The sequence below is a fragment of the Cyrtonyx montezumae genome, unplaced genomic scaffold (assembly GCF_038088225.1).
Source record: "Cyrtonyx montezumae isolate F1298 unplaced genomic scaffold, pur_monq_1.0 scaffold_2, whole genome shotgun sequence".
NCBI lineage: Eukaryota > Metazoa > Chordata > Aves > Galliformes > Odontophoridae > Cyrtonyx > Cyrtonyx montezumae.
In genome coordinates this window covers 18,710,038-18,723,502 of record NW_027071936.1, presented here as the reverse complement: position 1 = coordinate 18,723,502, position 13,465 = coordinate 18,710,038, and the positions used below count along the sequence as shown (strand labels likewise).

Here is a 13,465-nt window from a genome sequence, read left to right as displayed (position 1 = left end):
TCACATTATTTAGGACTAGTTTGTTCAAGAAAGCCAGAAACAGAATCCCTGTATCTCATCACAGCTCTGTTGTTATTGTATACAAGACAACTCCTTTTCTGTGCACGGCACTGCTAGCACACTACTGAATAAATTCAAGTCACAGAAGCCTCAATTTTTAGTGTTTTGATGTTTTCTACCCCTGAAATCTGTTTCACCATGTTTATTCCATCCTGTGCCATTGTTAGCCTTGCCTCTTCAGATTTAACCTCAAAGCACATACTTGGAAAATGCTTTGAAGAGAAATACAATTGAGTAATCTGATTCTACCCAGTCTCATCTTTAAAGCAACAATACTACATCATGTTGAAAAAATCCTGTACATTAGAATCATAAAATGGTTTAGGTTGGAACAGAATGTAAAGATCATCTTGTTCCAACCTCCCTGCTATAGACAGGGATTGTCCTGCTATGCTTACAGAAGTACTCACAACAAGACCCAGAAACTTAATCCAAAAACATTAACTACTGCTTACATCTTCCTGTGAAGCATTTTTCCCCCTTGAGTTTAGATGTTTATAATTCAGTTACCACAAAAACTTTGAGATGAATACAGAAGTCTCAGAGGTATGAGAATCTCCAGAAGACAGTATGCACTTCATATAGCTTTCAAGAATGCTAGAAAGACACCCATATAATGGTGATCACTAGAAATGCTCTAACATTAAGGCTTAAGTAAGGTACTTAAAAGCATTATGGTTAAGGCTAGGAAACTCACCTGACAGCCAAGAGCTGTCCTCAGGAAGGTCAGTACACTTGCAGATACAGGTGCTGCTCCTGTGATCATTAGCCTTACTTTTCCTCCCAAACTTGCCTACAACAGATACAAGATACTGCAGACACCAAAAGCATTTTAGAGAGATTTAGAGGCTTTTTACATTCCACTCTCAGCTGCTATCCACCTCCAAGTGTCACCCACAACCAGTAAGAGAATAAAGTTCAGAAATGTTTCAACTTCTTTAATGGCATCTCAAATACATAGCATCTAACAAAGGCTATGCTGTGGTGGTATCACTGCAATGCAGATTCAACCAGAAGCTGAAGTAAATCTTGGCCCTACAGTAAGGGCTTTTACTTTAAACCTGCCTTCTATTGGCTTCTCATACATTCCAAGTGCTATAAAAGCAGTCACAGACAGCCATTGCAAGAGAGCACCAGATACAATACCAGGCATACTTACTAGTGACCAACAACAGTGAGAAGACAGTAGGAGCTACATATAGTACTAAGTAACAGTCAGCATTCCTCCTTCAAAAGAAGGGTGTTCACTTTTAAAGGAAGCACCAGAAACTTCAAGTAATTCTAATGCAATTATCAGATACAATAAGAACAGTAGAAATAGATTAAGACTTCTTTTTCCGAGTACCCAGATAGTTTTTAATGAATGACGAAAGCCATCACACTATAATCATCCATATTAAACTCAGCAATTGCAAAGTGATACCTATGAACTACAAAGTGGATGAGACATATGATGCTTCAGACTCCATTAAGAACCCATCATACTGTTTCTCTATGAAAGTAAACACATTGAGTTCTTTTCAAGACAGAAATGAAGACAAATGAAACAGTAAAAAAAATTCAATAACCATAATATGGAGACCTAGACTTCCAAGTATACCTGTATTTTTCGGAAGATAACCTTATCCCAGAAACTGTTGTTTCTAATTATTCCACTTCTGAGTTCTGCTTCTTTCCTCTTGGAAGCAAAATCCAGCATCCACTTCTTCAATGATGTATCTGCCTGTCCAAGAATCTATTTAAAAGATTATATAGAATTAGAATGCAATAATCTGAGACTTTTATCCTTATGGTAATACGCATAAAGACTGGTCAACTGTCTGTATACAGAAAGGGTCATTTAAAAAACATAAAATGCCAAGAAAGACTCTACTTTTGAATTCCTATTGCAGAAAATACTGAGAAGGCAAGTAGCAAGCACTGGGGAGAATACGTCTATTAACACACTGTCTCTCTAGCACTTCAGACTGACTAGTTTGTAGTTCTCCCTGCTAGAAAACGCTGGCTGCTACATAGGAAACTTGTACGTGTCCATGCAAACATAGTAGACACCTGACCTTGATTTGCAAATCCCCTTCCATGAGTCAGCTACTAGAAATGCAGCATGCAGATGCTAAGCCTCAAGCTCATGGTGTAGACTGGACTTCAGCTTGCTCAAAGCAAAACAGTAAGTCCTTAAAGCTGGAGAGAATCAAGTTTCCTAGTCAAATTTCTATGCCAGTACTGGTTGCCTGAAAATGCTTTAATACATTCAGGACTACTCCCTGTACTTTTTGCTCTTTTTAAAAGACAAAGTTGTTCATTAGCATCCCACAATACAATTACTTCTGCCATGTCAGCTTCAGGAAGGGACTTCAGGAAGTTCCTTAAAACTCTAGACAGCTCTAGACTCAGCTTTGGACTTACCTTGTCAAACATTCTGTTTAACAGTCGTGGTACTACTGGAAATACAGTTGGCTGTAGTGTTTTTAGGTCATCCATAAGTAGTCTGATATCCCCTTGAAAGAATCCTATCCGAGCTCCATGGCACAAAACTACACACTGTTAGAGAAAAGTAAAGTGTCTGAAAAATATGTATAATGTATGATGTATTTTAACTATATATATGCATATTACTTTTTAAATATGGAGTGGACTGTGTAGGATCCACTTACGTGGACAAATTCTGCAGCACTCTGACTATTAGATGAGACTGGAAAAAATCAAATGCCAAGACATCTGTAGTACATGGGCTACAGACCTGGACAGAAACAAATACTGCACAAAAGCCCCTAATCAAAAGAAAAACAGTTGGCTAAATACAGCAGTGCCAGGTACTCCAAGGTTAGATAACTGAATTTCTTGCTACAAGCTTATTAAAAAAAAAAACCACTACAACTTTTGTTTGTACTAGAAAATTCTGCATTAAAGTCAGATTCCTGCAGTGTGCTACTTGTGTCATATTCTCTTACAGCTTTGTGAAACAGGAGGGAAATTTAGAGTGCAAATGAGATTCATTCTTAGGTGATCAAGATGCTTGTTGAAAGATGTAAGCAGAACCACTGCTTATTTCTGCATCATTTTAGTCTTGCATCAATGGAGGCAGACTTAATCCTGTAGTGTTCTGTGTCCTGTTAGTCTAGAAGCTCCACTCACCACACCTATATAACCCTTCTATTTCATTTGAATTTCACATATCCATTTTCAATAGCATCCCTACTCATGTGTTTCTCTGTACCTACTAGCTTTTTACTCCCCCTCCCAACACCTCTTCCCAGACAAGGGCAGCAGCCATCTTTGCTATACAAGAACACATTTGTCATACCAAGTTCACTGACTCCCTAGCTAGCTTCTTTAGAAAGCCTGGATTAGCTAATATCAGCTTTGTAAAATGAACACTTGAGACAGTTTCACACCCTGTATTCATGCCTACTTAAGAGTAACAAATCTGTCTTCTATATACTTCCATGCTTAGTTCCTTATGTAGATGTGTGTAAAGACCAACTTTGTTGAGCTCTCCAACAGGAATATAGAAGAAAGTATTTGGATTTCTCATCTTATCTTTTAAAACATAAGAAATAACACATCTGTAAAAGGCAAAAGCAAGTACTGTTTATCACATCTGTAGGAAAACAAGCTTCTTGATAGTTCTGTAAAACAAACATGCCCACCTCAACGATTCTCTCAAACATATGAGCCAAGGGCAGGAATGATATCAGAACATCTTCAGGGGTAGGTATAAATGTTTTCTGAAAGTGAAAGCATTAAGCAAAACAGAATTATTCTCATGAAGCTAAACAATGAAACCAGGCGCCTGAGCTCTAGAGCACAGCCCTCACTTCAGTTTTGTTTAAAATGGAACTGTGCCATCTCATTCATTAGAGAGACTATACGTACTAGAAGTCATTGCTGTAACCTTACATCTAGGTACAATAACTGCTCTGATTATTACAACATCTGTACATGATTAGGAATAGAAACAAGTTCCGAGAGAAGCTATATAAAGTTCTATTATACACATTGCAGAAGATGGTGCAGAGATTAAAATGGTTTGCCTTTGGGGGTAAAAAAAAAGTATTCACTGCAGGTCAAAGTGCATTTGTCCTATTTACCATAAAGCTAATATCATAAATACCTCACATGATCTAATCATGAGACTAGTTGCTTAATTTAGAATCCTATATGCAGCGTACACAAAGAAGATATGCCAGAACTCCTTCATGAGAAGTCTTTTTTTCTACATGCTCCTGACCTAAAACATCCTAAGTAAAGAAGGACTTTGCCACTGTGGGATCCAAATGCAGTCCTCTGCCCATAGTTTCCCCATTAAGACAGCAGCATGTAATAACATGCCAGCAACCACAGCTGAAAACACTGGCCCACTTCTAACTACACAAAATGGGCTTTGCCAGCAGTACAATTATGCTATTCTAAGTTTCCTCCATATTGATAAACATCCAAGATAAATAGTTCAAGTGTTACCCCATGGCCCAACTTCCACCACATCCACACATCTAGAAGCAGAATTGCAAGTTCCCAAGCTGTACTGGACCAATAATTACTGATGCAGAAGTAACAGCCTGGTGAGTTGGGGAGGAGATGAACATCCCCCAAAAGAGCTAGCAGATTTCAAGAGCAGTACTCAGTTGCTATTCCTGGTCCACAACAAGTTACATGCATAAGAAGCTAAGGAGGAGCTGGCTGAATTAAACATTAAAATCCATGCAACTAAATGTATTCAAGTCTTATAGCTTTATTCACTCCTACATGGGGAAAATAAAAAAGATCTGTCAGGTACACATGAATTACACTATGCAGCTTCTCACATACCCTACAAAGTAAAAAAGTAGCCTTAGGTAAGCAGACTTCTGAATAAGCACAGGCTGAATGATATCCAGATACACTTTGAATTCAATTTTACTATATTTTGACAAAGGTAGTGAAATGTTAGTATTGTTCCCTTTCATGCAAATAAACCCAAAATGTTAACTATGCAGTTTACCTCTGTAGTTTTCAGAAAAGCTGAGGTATTGCTGACTATATTTCTATGAGTGATCATAGCTCCCTTGGGATTTCCTAAAGAAGAAGCACATCAGTATGCAACAGTGAATTTCTTAGATCCTTTAAGTTATCAAGCAAAGATAAAATTAAACTAATAGTATTTCAATCAGTCCCATCCTGGATGTTAAAGAAAAGACTAAAGAACTAGCTAAAGTTTTCTTAAAAACTATTATCAAGTAAAATACTGAGTTAATGCATAAGTACTCAAACTTACTAAAGAGAACAGAGAACAAATCCTCTAGGAACATATTTCTTAAATAAGCCTCTCAAATTAAAAATACAAAATTTCTGTGAAGATGCAGCTATTAAGTCCAGACAACTCTGCTCTTAAATGTGCTGTAGAAGTGTAACTGATGTCACTGTATTCTTCCTTTTCACTCCCTCCTGATGTTGGATATTGCCATATCCTTCACATTTGTGAGTCATCTACACACTTGGCTTCCTGATTCAGTTCTTCAGTGGGGGGGCACAGTGCTTACGAGCTAAAGAATAATTCCTGGTGCTACAAAAACATGAAGTTAGAGCCAGAGCCTGACAGTAATACAGTTTCAGTACCTACTTCCAAAACCAAGTGTTAAGACCCCTGCTTGACAATACTGCAACTCCATATTGATCAGTGGCAAAAACTGAAGTAAGCTTTATGATGGTTTCCCCAGCTGCTACTTGCCAAAAACAAATAAGTTGCAGCAACAGGGGAGAGCCTTGGAAAGCAAAGTAGGAGGGTTTCCCAAGTTAGTTTTGCACATATATGGAAAATAAATCATACAGAATGCAATTAGGTATACCTGTTGTTCCACTGGTGAAACAGACAACTGCTAAATCTTCTGGCTTGGGAGGCTATGAGAATTAAGAAAGGATTAGTATGGTTAAGATGGATAGAAAAAATTTACTTGCATAAAACTTTGCAATACTAGTGTAGCTTTTGAGCTATAGAAGGCAGCATTATATAGACTAAACTAGCAAATCTCCCTAACTTCAGATTAAATTGCTTGAATTAATTGCATACTCACCATAGGTTTTTGTCTGTGTGCTTTCCCCAGTTCCTACAGTAAGGAAAGAAGGGAGACAGATGACTCATGAGCACATTATTTTTGCTTTAAACTTACAAGACAATACATTACTAAATAACAGCATCCCATCATTAGACTGCCTGTTAAGGAAATTAAAAGAAACTTACAGAAACAGAACAAAGGCTGTAAAGGACATTTTAAATATAGGAGAATTACTGCCCTACAAATGCAACAATAACTAGAAGTCAGAATTCACCCTACCCCCCTTAGAAGCTAGAGCTAGTAAGTCAGCAGCCACTCATGAACATAAAATCCAACACCTCTTGCAGATGTGTGCCACTGAACAAGCGAAGCAGTACTCATCTCAGTAAGCACCTCACAGGTACATCATTGCTGCTTGTGACAAAACTGAAGTTTCCCCACAAAGGGTCATTAGTGATTTACAGTCTTTTTATACTGATAAGTAAGGAGTTAAGTTTAAAATTGACCTTTTGTTAAATATAGTTTTGCCCTGAGTACAAATACATCAACTTGGTCATTGCCTTTACATTCCAAGTCCACGAGAATATTATTATGCATTCCTTTATTAGCCCTAGTCCCCCTTATGTATGGGTTATTTTTATATCTCTAGATTATCCATATACATCAAAGTTTATATGAAAAAAACATCTGGAGACAGTTAAACTGTAAACTTGCCTTCTTGAAACATTGCCATTACAGAAAATGGCCACTACGACAGCATGCTCTGCACCCAAAACAGTGTCTGCATTTCACCAGCAGCTCAGTACTTGCCTACAGTCTATTGTGAGACCCGACAATTACTTTTGATATACAGCTGAGATCTCTACATGATTTTATACCTATTATTACATTAACCCCAACCATCAAGTGTTCTTATAATAGCATGGTAATAATCTTAACATGTTACTGAGAGTAGCTACTTCAGCATCTAGACTTAAGTATTTACTCCAGGTTTTGTTTTTCTGTATCTAAATGATGTGGGAAGTATTCTGATACTAAAACTAGAGTTCAACTCCAGGAAAGAAGCTGATTTTGGTATACCAAATATTAATGCTCTTTTTTTCCCTGCTCCCATGTAATATAACCCTTTTCCCAGTGAGCCACAGCATTTTATAAGTCACTTGCTCTATACCACATCTTTCAACTTGGCAGCCTTGCTGAGGTTAGTTAGCTAAGGCACAGTTAACTGTATAGTGTAAGATGACATGCTGGCAGTTATGCATATTTTCAGAAGGTGGCTCTGTTAACCTAGCAGTCAAGATTGCCATAAGAACAAGTTCAGTCAAGTTGTGATATCCCCTCCCTTTAAAACAACAAAACTCCCCCACCGATTACTGGCACTCCTGCAGCAGAAATCAAGCACAATTATTTGGAGATACTTGAGCCAAGCCTTCACTAGCACCCCAGTTGTAATCAGGTAAAACCCTGTTCTACAGTAAAGATAAAATTTACACAACTTGCAGCTGAGACATTTTTAAATAATGACATTACAGAACAAAATTGCACAAGATATCCACGTAGACAAAGTAGCTACAAGCAAGAGCAAAAATAAAAACCAAGATTTGAACATTAAAGAGGCTGGGGAAGACAGCTTCCACTTCTAAAATCTGAGTGTCACAACCCCCTTACATTACTATAAGCTTACCCCAGAACATCACAGTACCATCCTCCTGCATGAGGAAACAACTACATTCACTGTACAGGAAAAGATGCCATTTTTCACTACACTATTAAAGCCTACACAAACTCTTTCAAATTAGTACTTCTGAAGTACTATTCCTAGCATACAGTTAATCTTAGCATAGAATCACACAGAACTGCAGGGGATGGAAGGGAGCTCTAGAGATCAAGTTCTGCCACTCACACAGGCAAGGTTTTATATTCAGAGCTGATGTTACATGTGGATCATGCTTTTCCATTATCTCACATACATGCTTTGACACTTGGAGTATTGTGAAAGAGCACTAGCAAGTTAATTCCTTTTTTGTCTGTTTCTTGCATTTAAGTTTAAACATTTTGAAATTAATCCAACATACTCTGTTCAGTCCCTAAATCGGTTCCATAGACATTGTCTTATTCCTCCACAAGTAAATGAGATTAAAGCAGTAGACTGAGCATGCTTACCTCTATTTCCCTCATGCTGAAGACTTCTACCCCACACTTCTTGCCACGTTCCACAAGATCTGTGCCAAAAGGCTCCATGATCACAATGGTGCTGAGAATTGGAGTTTGCCCCTTTTCTACACCATTTAGCAGAAGCTTAGCCTTGTCAGGTGTGTCACAGAAAACCAGCGATAAGTCAGCTGATGAAGGAGAACAGCATCATCAATATGACAAGCTCAGACTAGATCCACACTACAGAAGTCAGTAACTGAAGATCTCTGAAAGCAACTACAGCTCTCTCCTTAGTCAGCTCCACCATCATACATTCAGTTGCTGAACCAGTAGAAATGCCCTACCTTTGTTCACAATATAAGTAATTGCTTCAGTTCCCAGCGTATCGTAGAGAGGCACCACCACCAAAGAGTATGTGTAACAACTCTGTTCAATGATAACCCACTGCACAAAAGAGAAGAAATACAAGTCACTGTGTTTAACCTAAGAAGCTTCCATGAAAGATTTATTGGCACTATAACATTTATGCTATTAGGACAAAGTTCTTATGAACAAGCTCTTACTAAAAAACTGAACTGTCCCGAAGTGCAATTTTAAATAGTTTTAAAAGAACATTTAACACATTATCTAATTCTTTAATTTATCCACTAACAGTAGAAAACTGAGTAGGAATATAATACTGTTTTTTGTCTTTATGTTATCAAGGAAGCCACTGAAGCCTTCAATGTTTTATATTATCATTTATGAATCAATAAAGGACTTGTACAATGTTCCTACATGTAGTATGTTCTCACCTATACATCACCTGCATCTCATCTGAGGGCCAGACATGTAATACATAAATAACACAATTCAGAGTTCCCTGAGAAATCATCCCCAGAAAGTTTTTCTCTAACCATTCCCTTCTACACAGGTCCAGTTATGTACCACAATTCCCAAGAAGGGACATCCCTGCAAGCTGCAATTAGAGTGATGCATATGCTAACAAACAATCAAACTGTTCCAGCCTTATTCTGAGATAATTTACAGAAAGCCAGGTTCATCACAAGTACTGTCAAGGTTAGGCTTGTGTGGCTATCTTTTTTCTTTACAATAGCTATTGGGTATAGCATGTAAACAACTGGCTACATAAAAAAATAGGTTTGCACGTGACTCCCAAAGTAGGAAGCAAGTAGAAGAGGAGTGATAAAACTACTCAGTACCTTTAGCTAGTTCCAGTTAGCTGAACAAAACAGGCATCTTTAGAAGTTACTAGAAATTACAATTTAGCAAAGATTGCATTAACAAAAAGGCATTTGTTTCCCTTCCCATTTCCTCCAAAACAGTACCACAGTCACCGGTGTTTTCATGGGACATTTGCTTGTTACCTCACTCTAGATGATGACAAGCATCATTCAGCTGATTATTTCATACAGAATCTAATACAGAAGTTCAGTTAAGGTTGAGAGTTAGCAACTTTATTACGAGCTGCTTATTATAGATAAATTCCCTGAATTAAGTCTTACAGTGATTCAGACAGTCTTTAACACACTGAACTTCCTGGAGGGCATTTATGCAATCTGTATACCTTCTCCCCAGAAATAAATGACCTGATGCAATTAGTAAAATCCCTGCTAATTTACATGTATGTCTCATATCTGCATTGAAGGTATAAGTAGGCACATCTACACCAGCCATGATGGGGTCTAAGTATTTTTTTCCTAGACAGCGTGTACCTGCCCCATCCCTGGTGGTGTTCAAAGCCTTCAGCCTTGATTTGATGGAGGGCAACCCTGTCATCCACAGCAGGGGGTTGGAACTAAATATTTAAGATTCCTTCCAACCTATGCCATTCTATGATTCATGTTGATTCTGTAATAGATGCAACCAGAGGGGGAAGCTGTATAGCAGTGTCAATTCTAATTCTTTTGGTGTAGGTATATCTACCACAGTAACAGACTTGGGAAGCTGCACACAGTCCAAGCTTCCCATTATAGCCTCTAACCAGTCGTGCATACTAGGATTGTCAAGACAACAACCAACATCCTACTTTCTGTACCACCACAACATTTCTCTTCCTTTTTAAGCTTCTGAAGTTAAAACCATATTTAAATATAACTATTAAACCTCAACACTTCAGCACTCTCTCAAAATCCAAGTAGGTAATGTGGAACAGACAGCAGGCTAAAAGCTTCTATTTCTTTCCTGACATGGATGTAATCTTCTCTTAAGAGAAACTGCATATTTCACTGTGCTGTTTTCTCAATTTAAAACACAGTTTCCTTGTTTGCAGGAGAGATTGTCATCCAGTTACCCAAAATAAAAGTAGATTATTAATCTAGGTTTATTTTTCTAGTGAATATTTAAGGGGGTAACATGCTAGGATTCCAACTCTCAAACTCTAAGGGATTTTCCCAGCAATCATTCCTGGAACTGAAAGATATGAATCACTGACAAAAGTCTTTACATAATTTGGATTAACAATTCTATTTGGAATGTCACAACACTCATTCAGAACTTTTCAATAGGGAAAGTCCCAGATTTAAAACTGTTGCTATAAACAACTCTTTCCAACTCATTTCTGATCCAACTCAAAGTCTGCTGGAGCAATGCAACTCAAGTACATTTTGCTTTTGTGATACATAAGCAGGCCACAGCATCATGCCCTCCTTCAGAAAATACACTGACCAAACAACCAGAGAACTTATCTTCCAGGTCAAAAGTAGTAGTTTTGGGAAAGAGAAATAGATTCTCTTGGCACCCAAATGTGTAGTGTGACACTAACACTCTTATTTTCCTAAAAGGAAAACTTCCTAATGCTTAATGCTATTTGGAGGCATCCCAGTTGTTTTTATTACTAAGGAAAAACTAGCTGTTAGAACCACTATTTCAGAAGGAAAATCCAAGAAAACGAGACTTAAGAGCCTGGAAAAGCATTTCTTTGTCTGTACAAAGCTACAGGTTTGTGAGGTTTTTTTGTATTGTGAGTTAAAAGAAGTTGAGAGGAGGGTCCAAGGTCACTTGTCACATTGGTTTTAGGCATTTTTGTTCTGGGGGGGGTTTGCTTTTAAGTGCCAGAAGGAATAGCTTAGTGACAACTGAAAAAGAAATCTCAAGAGATCTGAAAGTGCTGTATCACTGTTTCAATGGCACTGGACAACTTTTAGCCATGTCAACATTATAAGTGGCTCAAAGTAACTAAGTAACTCTAAGTGAACAGTTGGTGTTTAATGAAAAAGGACAAATTTTAGACAATCTATCAACCCTCCTCCTGTCTTGATACAAGTTTGGTTTAAGGCAGCCTACCACAGCAAGTACCAGCTCACACTACTAAGCACAAACGTAGGTTTCAGAAACAGTCCTACTAAATCAGTCTAATGAACAAGTTGAGAATAAATAAACATAGTTGTTCCTACTATTTTTAGTAACAGCAATCTAGAGTCACTGCAAGATTACTACAGAGATACTAGTAAATCAAACTAAATATCCCCTTAATCATCTCAGACTTGTGAGATTCGGCTTTCCTAGACAACCTTTAATTGTGCTGCTCTCAGTCTGTCTCCTTAAGTTCCAAGGAGTTCTGTTTTTGCCTTCAGTTTTCTAATCCAAGATCTTGATGTCCAGGGTCTCCTCCACAGTAAAGATGATAAAGATGACACATCTTGTGCAAACATATCATTAAAATCTAAATACCTCATGACTTCCAACCTCTTTCAGTTATATAGTGCTCCAATGCCATTTTAAAAGAAAGCAAATTGTGATAAACACTGAATTAAATCACTGTACTAACTTCCTATTAAACATGTCTCCTCTATAAACTGAGGAAAGAACAAGAAAGTTAAATTCATTTGGATTCTGATGATTTCTGTCCTCTAATCTTATGAATGTAGCTCCAAGATCATAGAAGAATATAAAACTTAACAGCTGTGTCAGTTATCTATTTCAATTCTTATTTAAAGATGATGTATCTATAGTCCATAGGTCTACAATAATGGCTCAGACTTCAGCCCCAGCTCCAAAGGTGCTCTTAGCAGGAAACCTTAGTACACTGCCAATAATTTATAATAGACTTAAAGAGTGGGCCACTTCAAGTAATGGCTAGATCACTAATGGAAACAAAAAATTACCTCAGGTCTGTTTTGTGCAAAGATGCCTATGTTCTGGCTGTGAGATGGTTTGAAGCCTCGATGAAGTAATGCAGAGCCCACATACTCTGCTCTGTCTGAAGCCTGGGGGGAAATAAAGAGAAGCCACACAAAAAATTGAGACAAGTTCAGCAATACCCATACTTTCAACTTCCCCCCCCCCCCACTTAAGACTTACAAGAAGGACAGTAACTAATGTGAAGTAGATGACAGCTTCCTAAAGTATTTCAGAGATTCTGTAATTCTGAAGAAACTAAAGACTGAAGTAACATTACACTAAACTAAACAAATATTAATAGTACACTTACATTCAATACACAGCAGAAGAAATGCTTAATCCAGTCGAACTTTAATTAGTTAAGTAAAAAATTAGATTTGATACTCGTACATACAGAAAAGGCTATTTTGTTGTCTGTATTAAACCCCAGAAATGCTATGACTCAGCTTTATACTGTTGCTCTGTGACAACACTAAACATGCCACCTTTCTGCCTTGTAGGCAATTGGTGTTCCTTTTTTTTTTTCCCTGAAGAATACCATTTCACCCTTCAAGAAGTGAGAGAATAGAGAGGGCAAAATCCAGTTAAGTTTATGAACAAAGCTATTAGGGAAGGCAATTTTCTAATTCTTCTTTCCACACAGCATATTACCTGAATTCACATTAGTCATTTGCCTCAACCAGAAATGCTTTGCAAACAGATGCACAGCAAAATCACCTTGGAAAGTCACCTTTGCTACCTACAAAAAAGGTCTTTGGTAACCCTAGCAGTATGCACTAGATAAAGCTTATGCAAGTTTTAAAGACATCAGCTTACTAGATCAGGAAGAGCCTGAAAGTGCATGAAGACATTTTTAAAGACATGTTTTGAGATTACAAAGCAGCAGTGTGCTACTAGGTAGAAGGACATTTATTAGCACTCTATAACGTGTCCTTCAGCACTGCAGAGACAAGCAGTCAAGAAGCACAGGCAACATCTGTTGTTAGGGCTCTTTCTACTGAGAAACTGGTAGCAGTCTCAGTCCCTGAATACTACTTTAAAGCCAGAGTCCTTCGGAGGCAACATCCAAATTCTATGCAATTCAGCAACATCCAAAT

The 13,465-nt window shown here is 37.8% G+C and overlaps 1 protein-coding gene across 3 annotated transcripts in view; it reads right to left on the bottom strand.

The window, feature by feature from the left end:
- ACSL1 (acyl-CoA synthetase long chain family member 1) overlaps positions 1-13,465 on the bottom strand; it is a 67,131-nt gene that overhangs the window by 6,421 nt on the left and 47,245 nt on the right. For all 3 annotated transcript variants that reach the window (XM_065736541.1, XM_065736543.1, XM_065736540.1), the window contains 10 exons: positions 12,353-12,454; positions 8,591-8,690; positions 8,256-8,434; positions 6,111-6,143; positions 5,886-5,937; positions 5,042-5,115; positions 3,711-3,788; positions 2,467-2,601; positions 1,661-1,795; positions 758-853 (listed from right to left, as the gene is read on the bottom strand). In XM_065736541.1, coding sequence (XP_065592613.1) covers positions 758-853; positions 1,661-1,795; positions 2,467-2,601; positions 3,711-3,788; positions 5,042-5,115; positions 5,886-5,937; positions 6,111-6,143; positions 8,256-8,434; positions 8,591-8,690; positions 12,353-12,454 — 984 coding nt within the window. The remainder of the gene's footprint in view (positions 1-757; positions 854-1,660; positions 1,796-2,466; positions 2,602-3,710; positions 3,789-5,041; positions 5,116-5,885; positions 5,938-6,110; positions 6,144-8,255; positions 8,435-8,590; positions 8,691-12,352; positions 12,455-13,465) is intronic.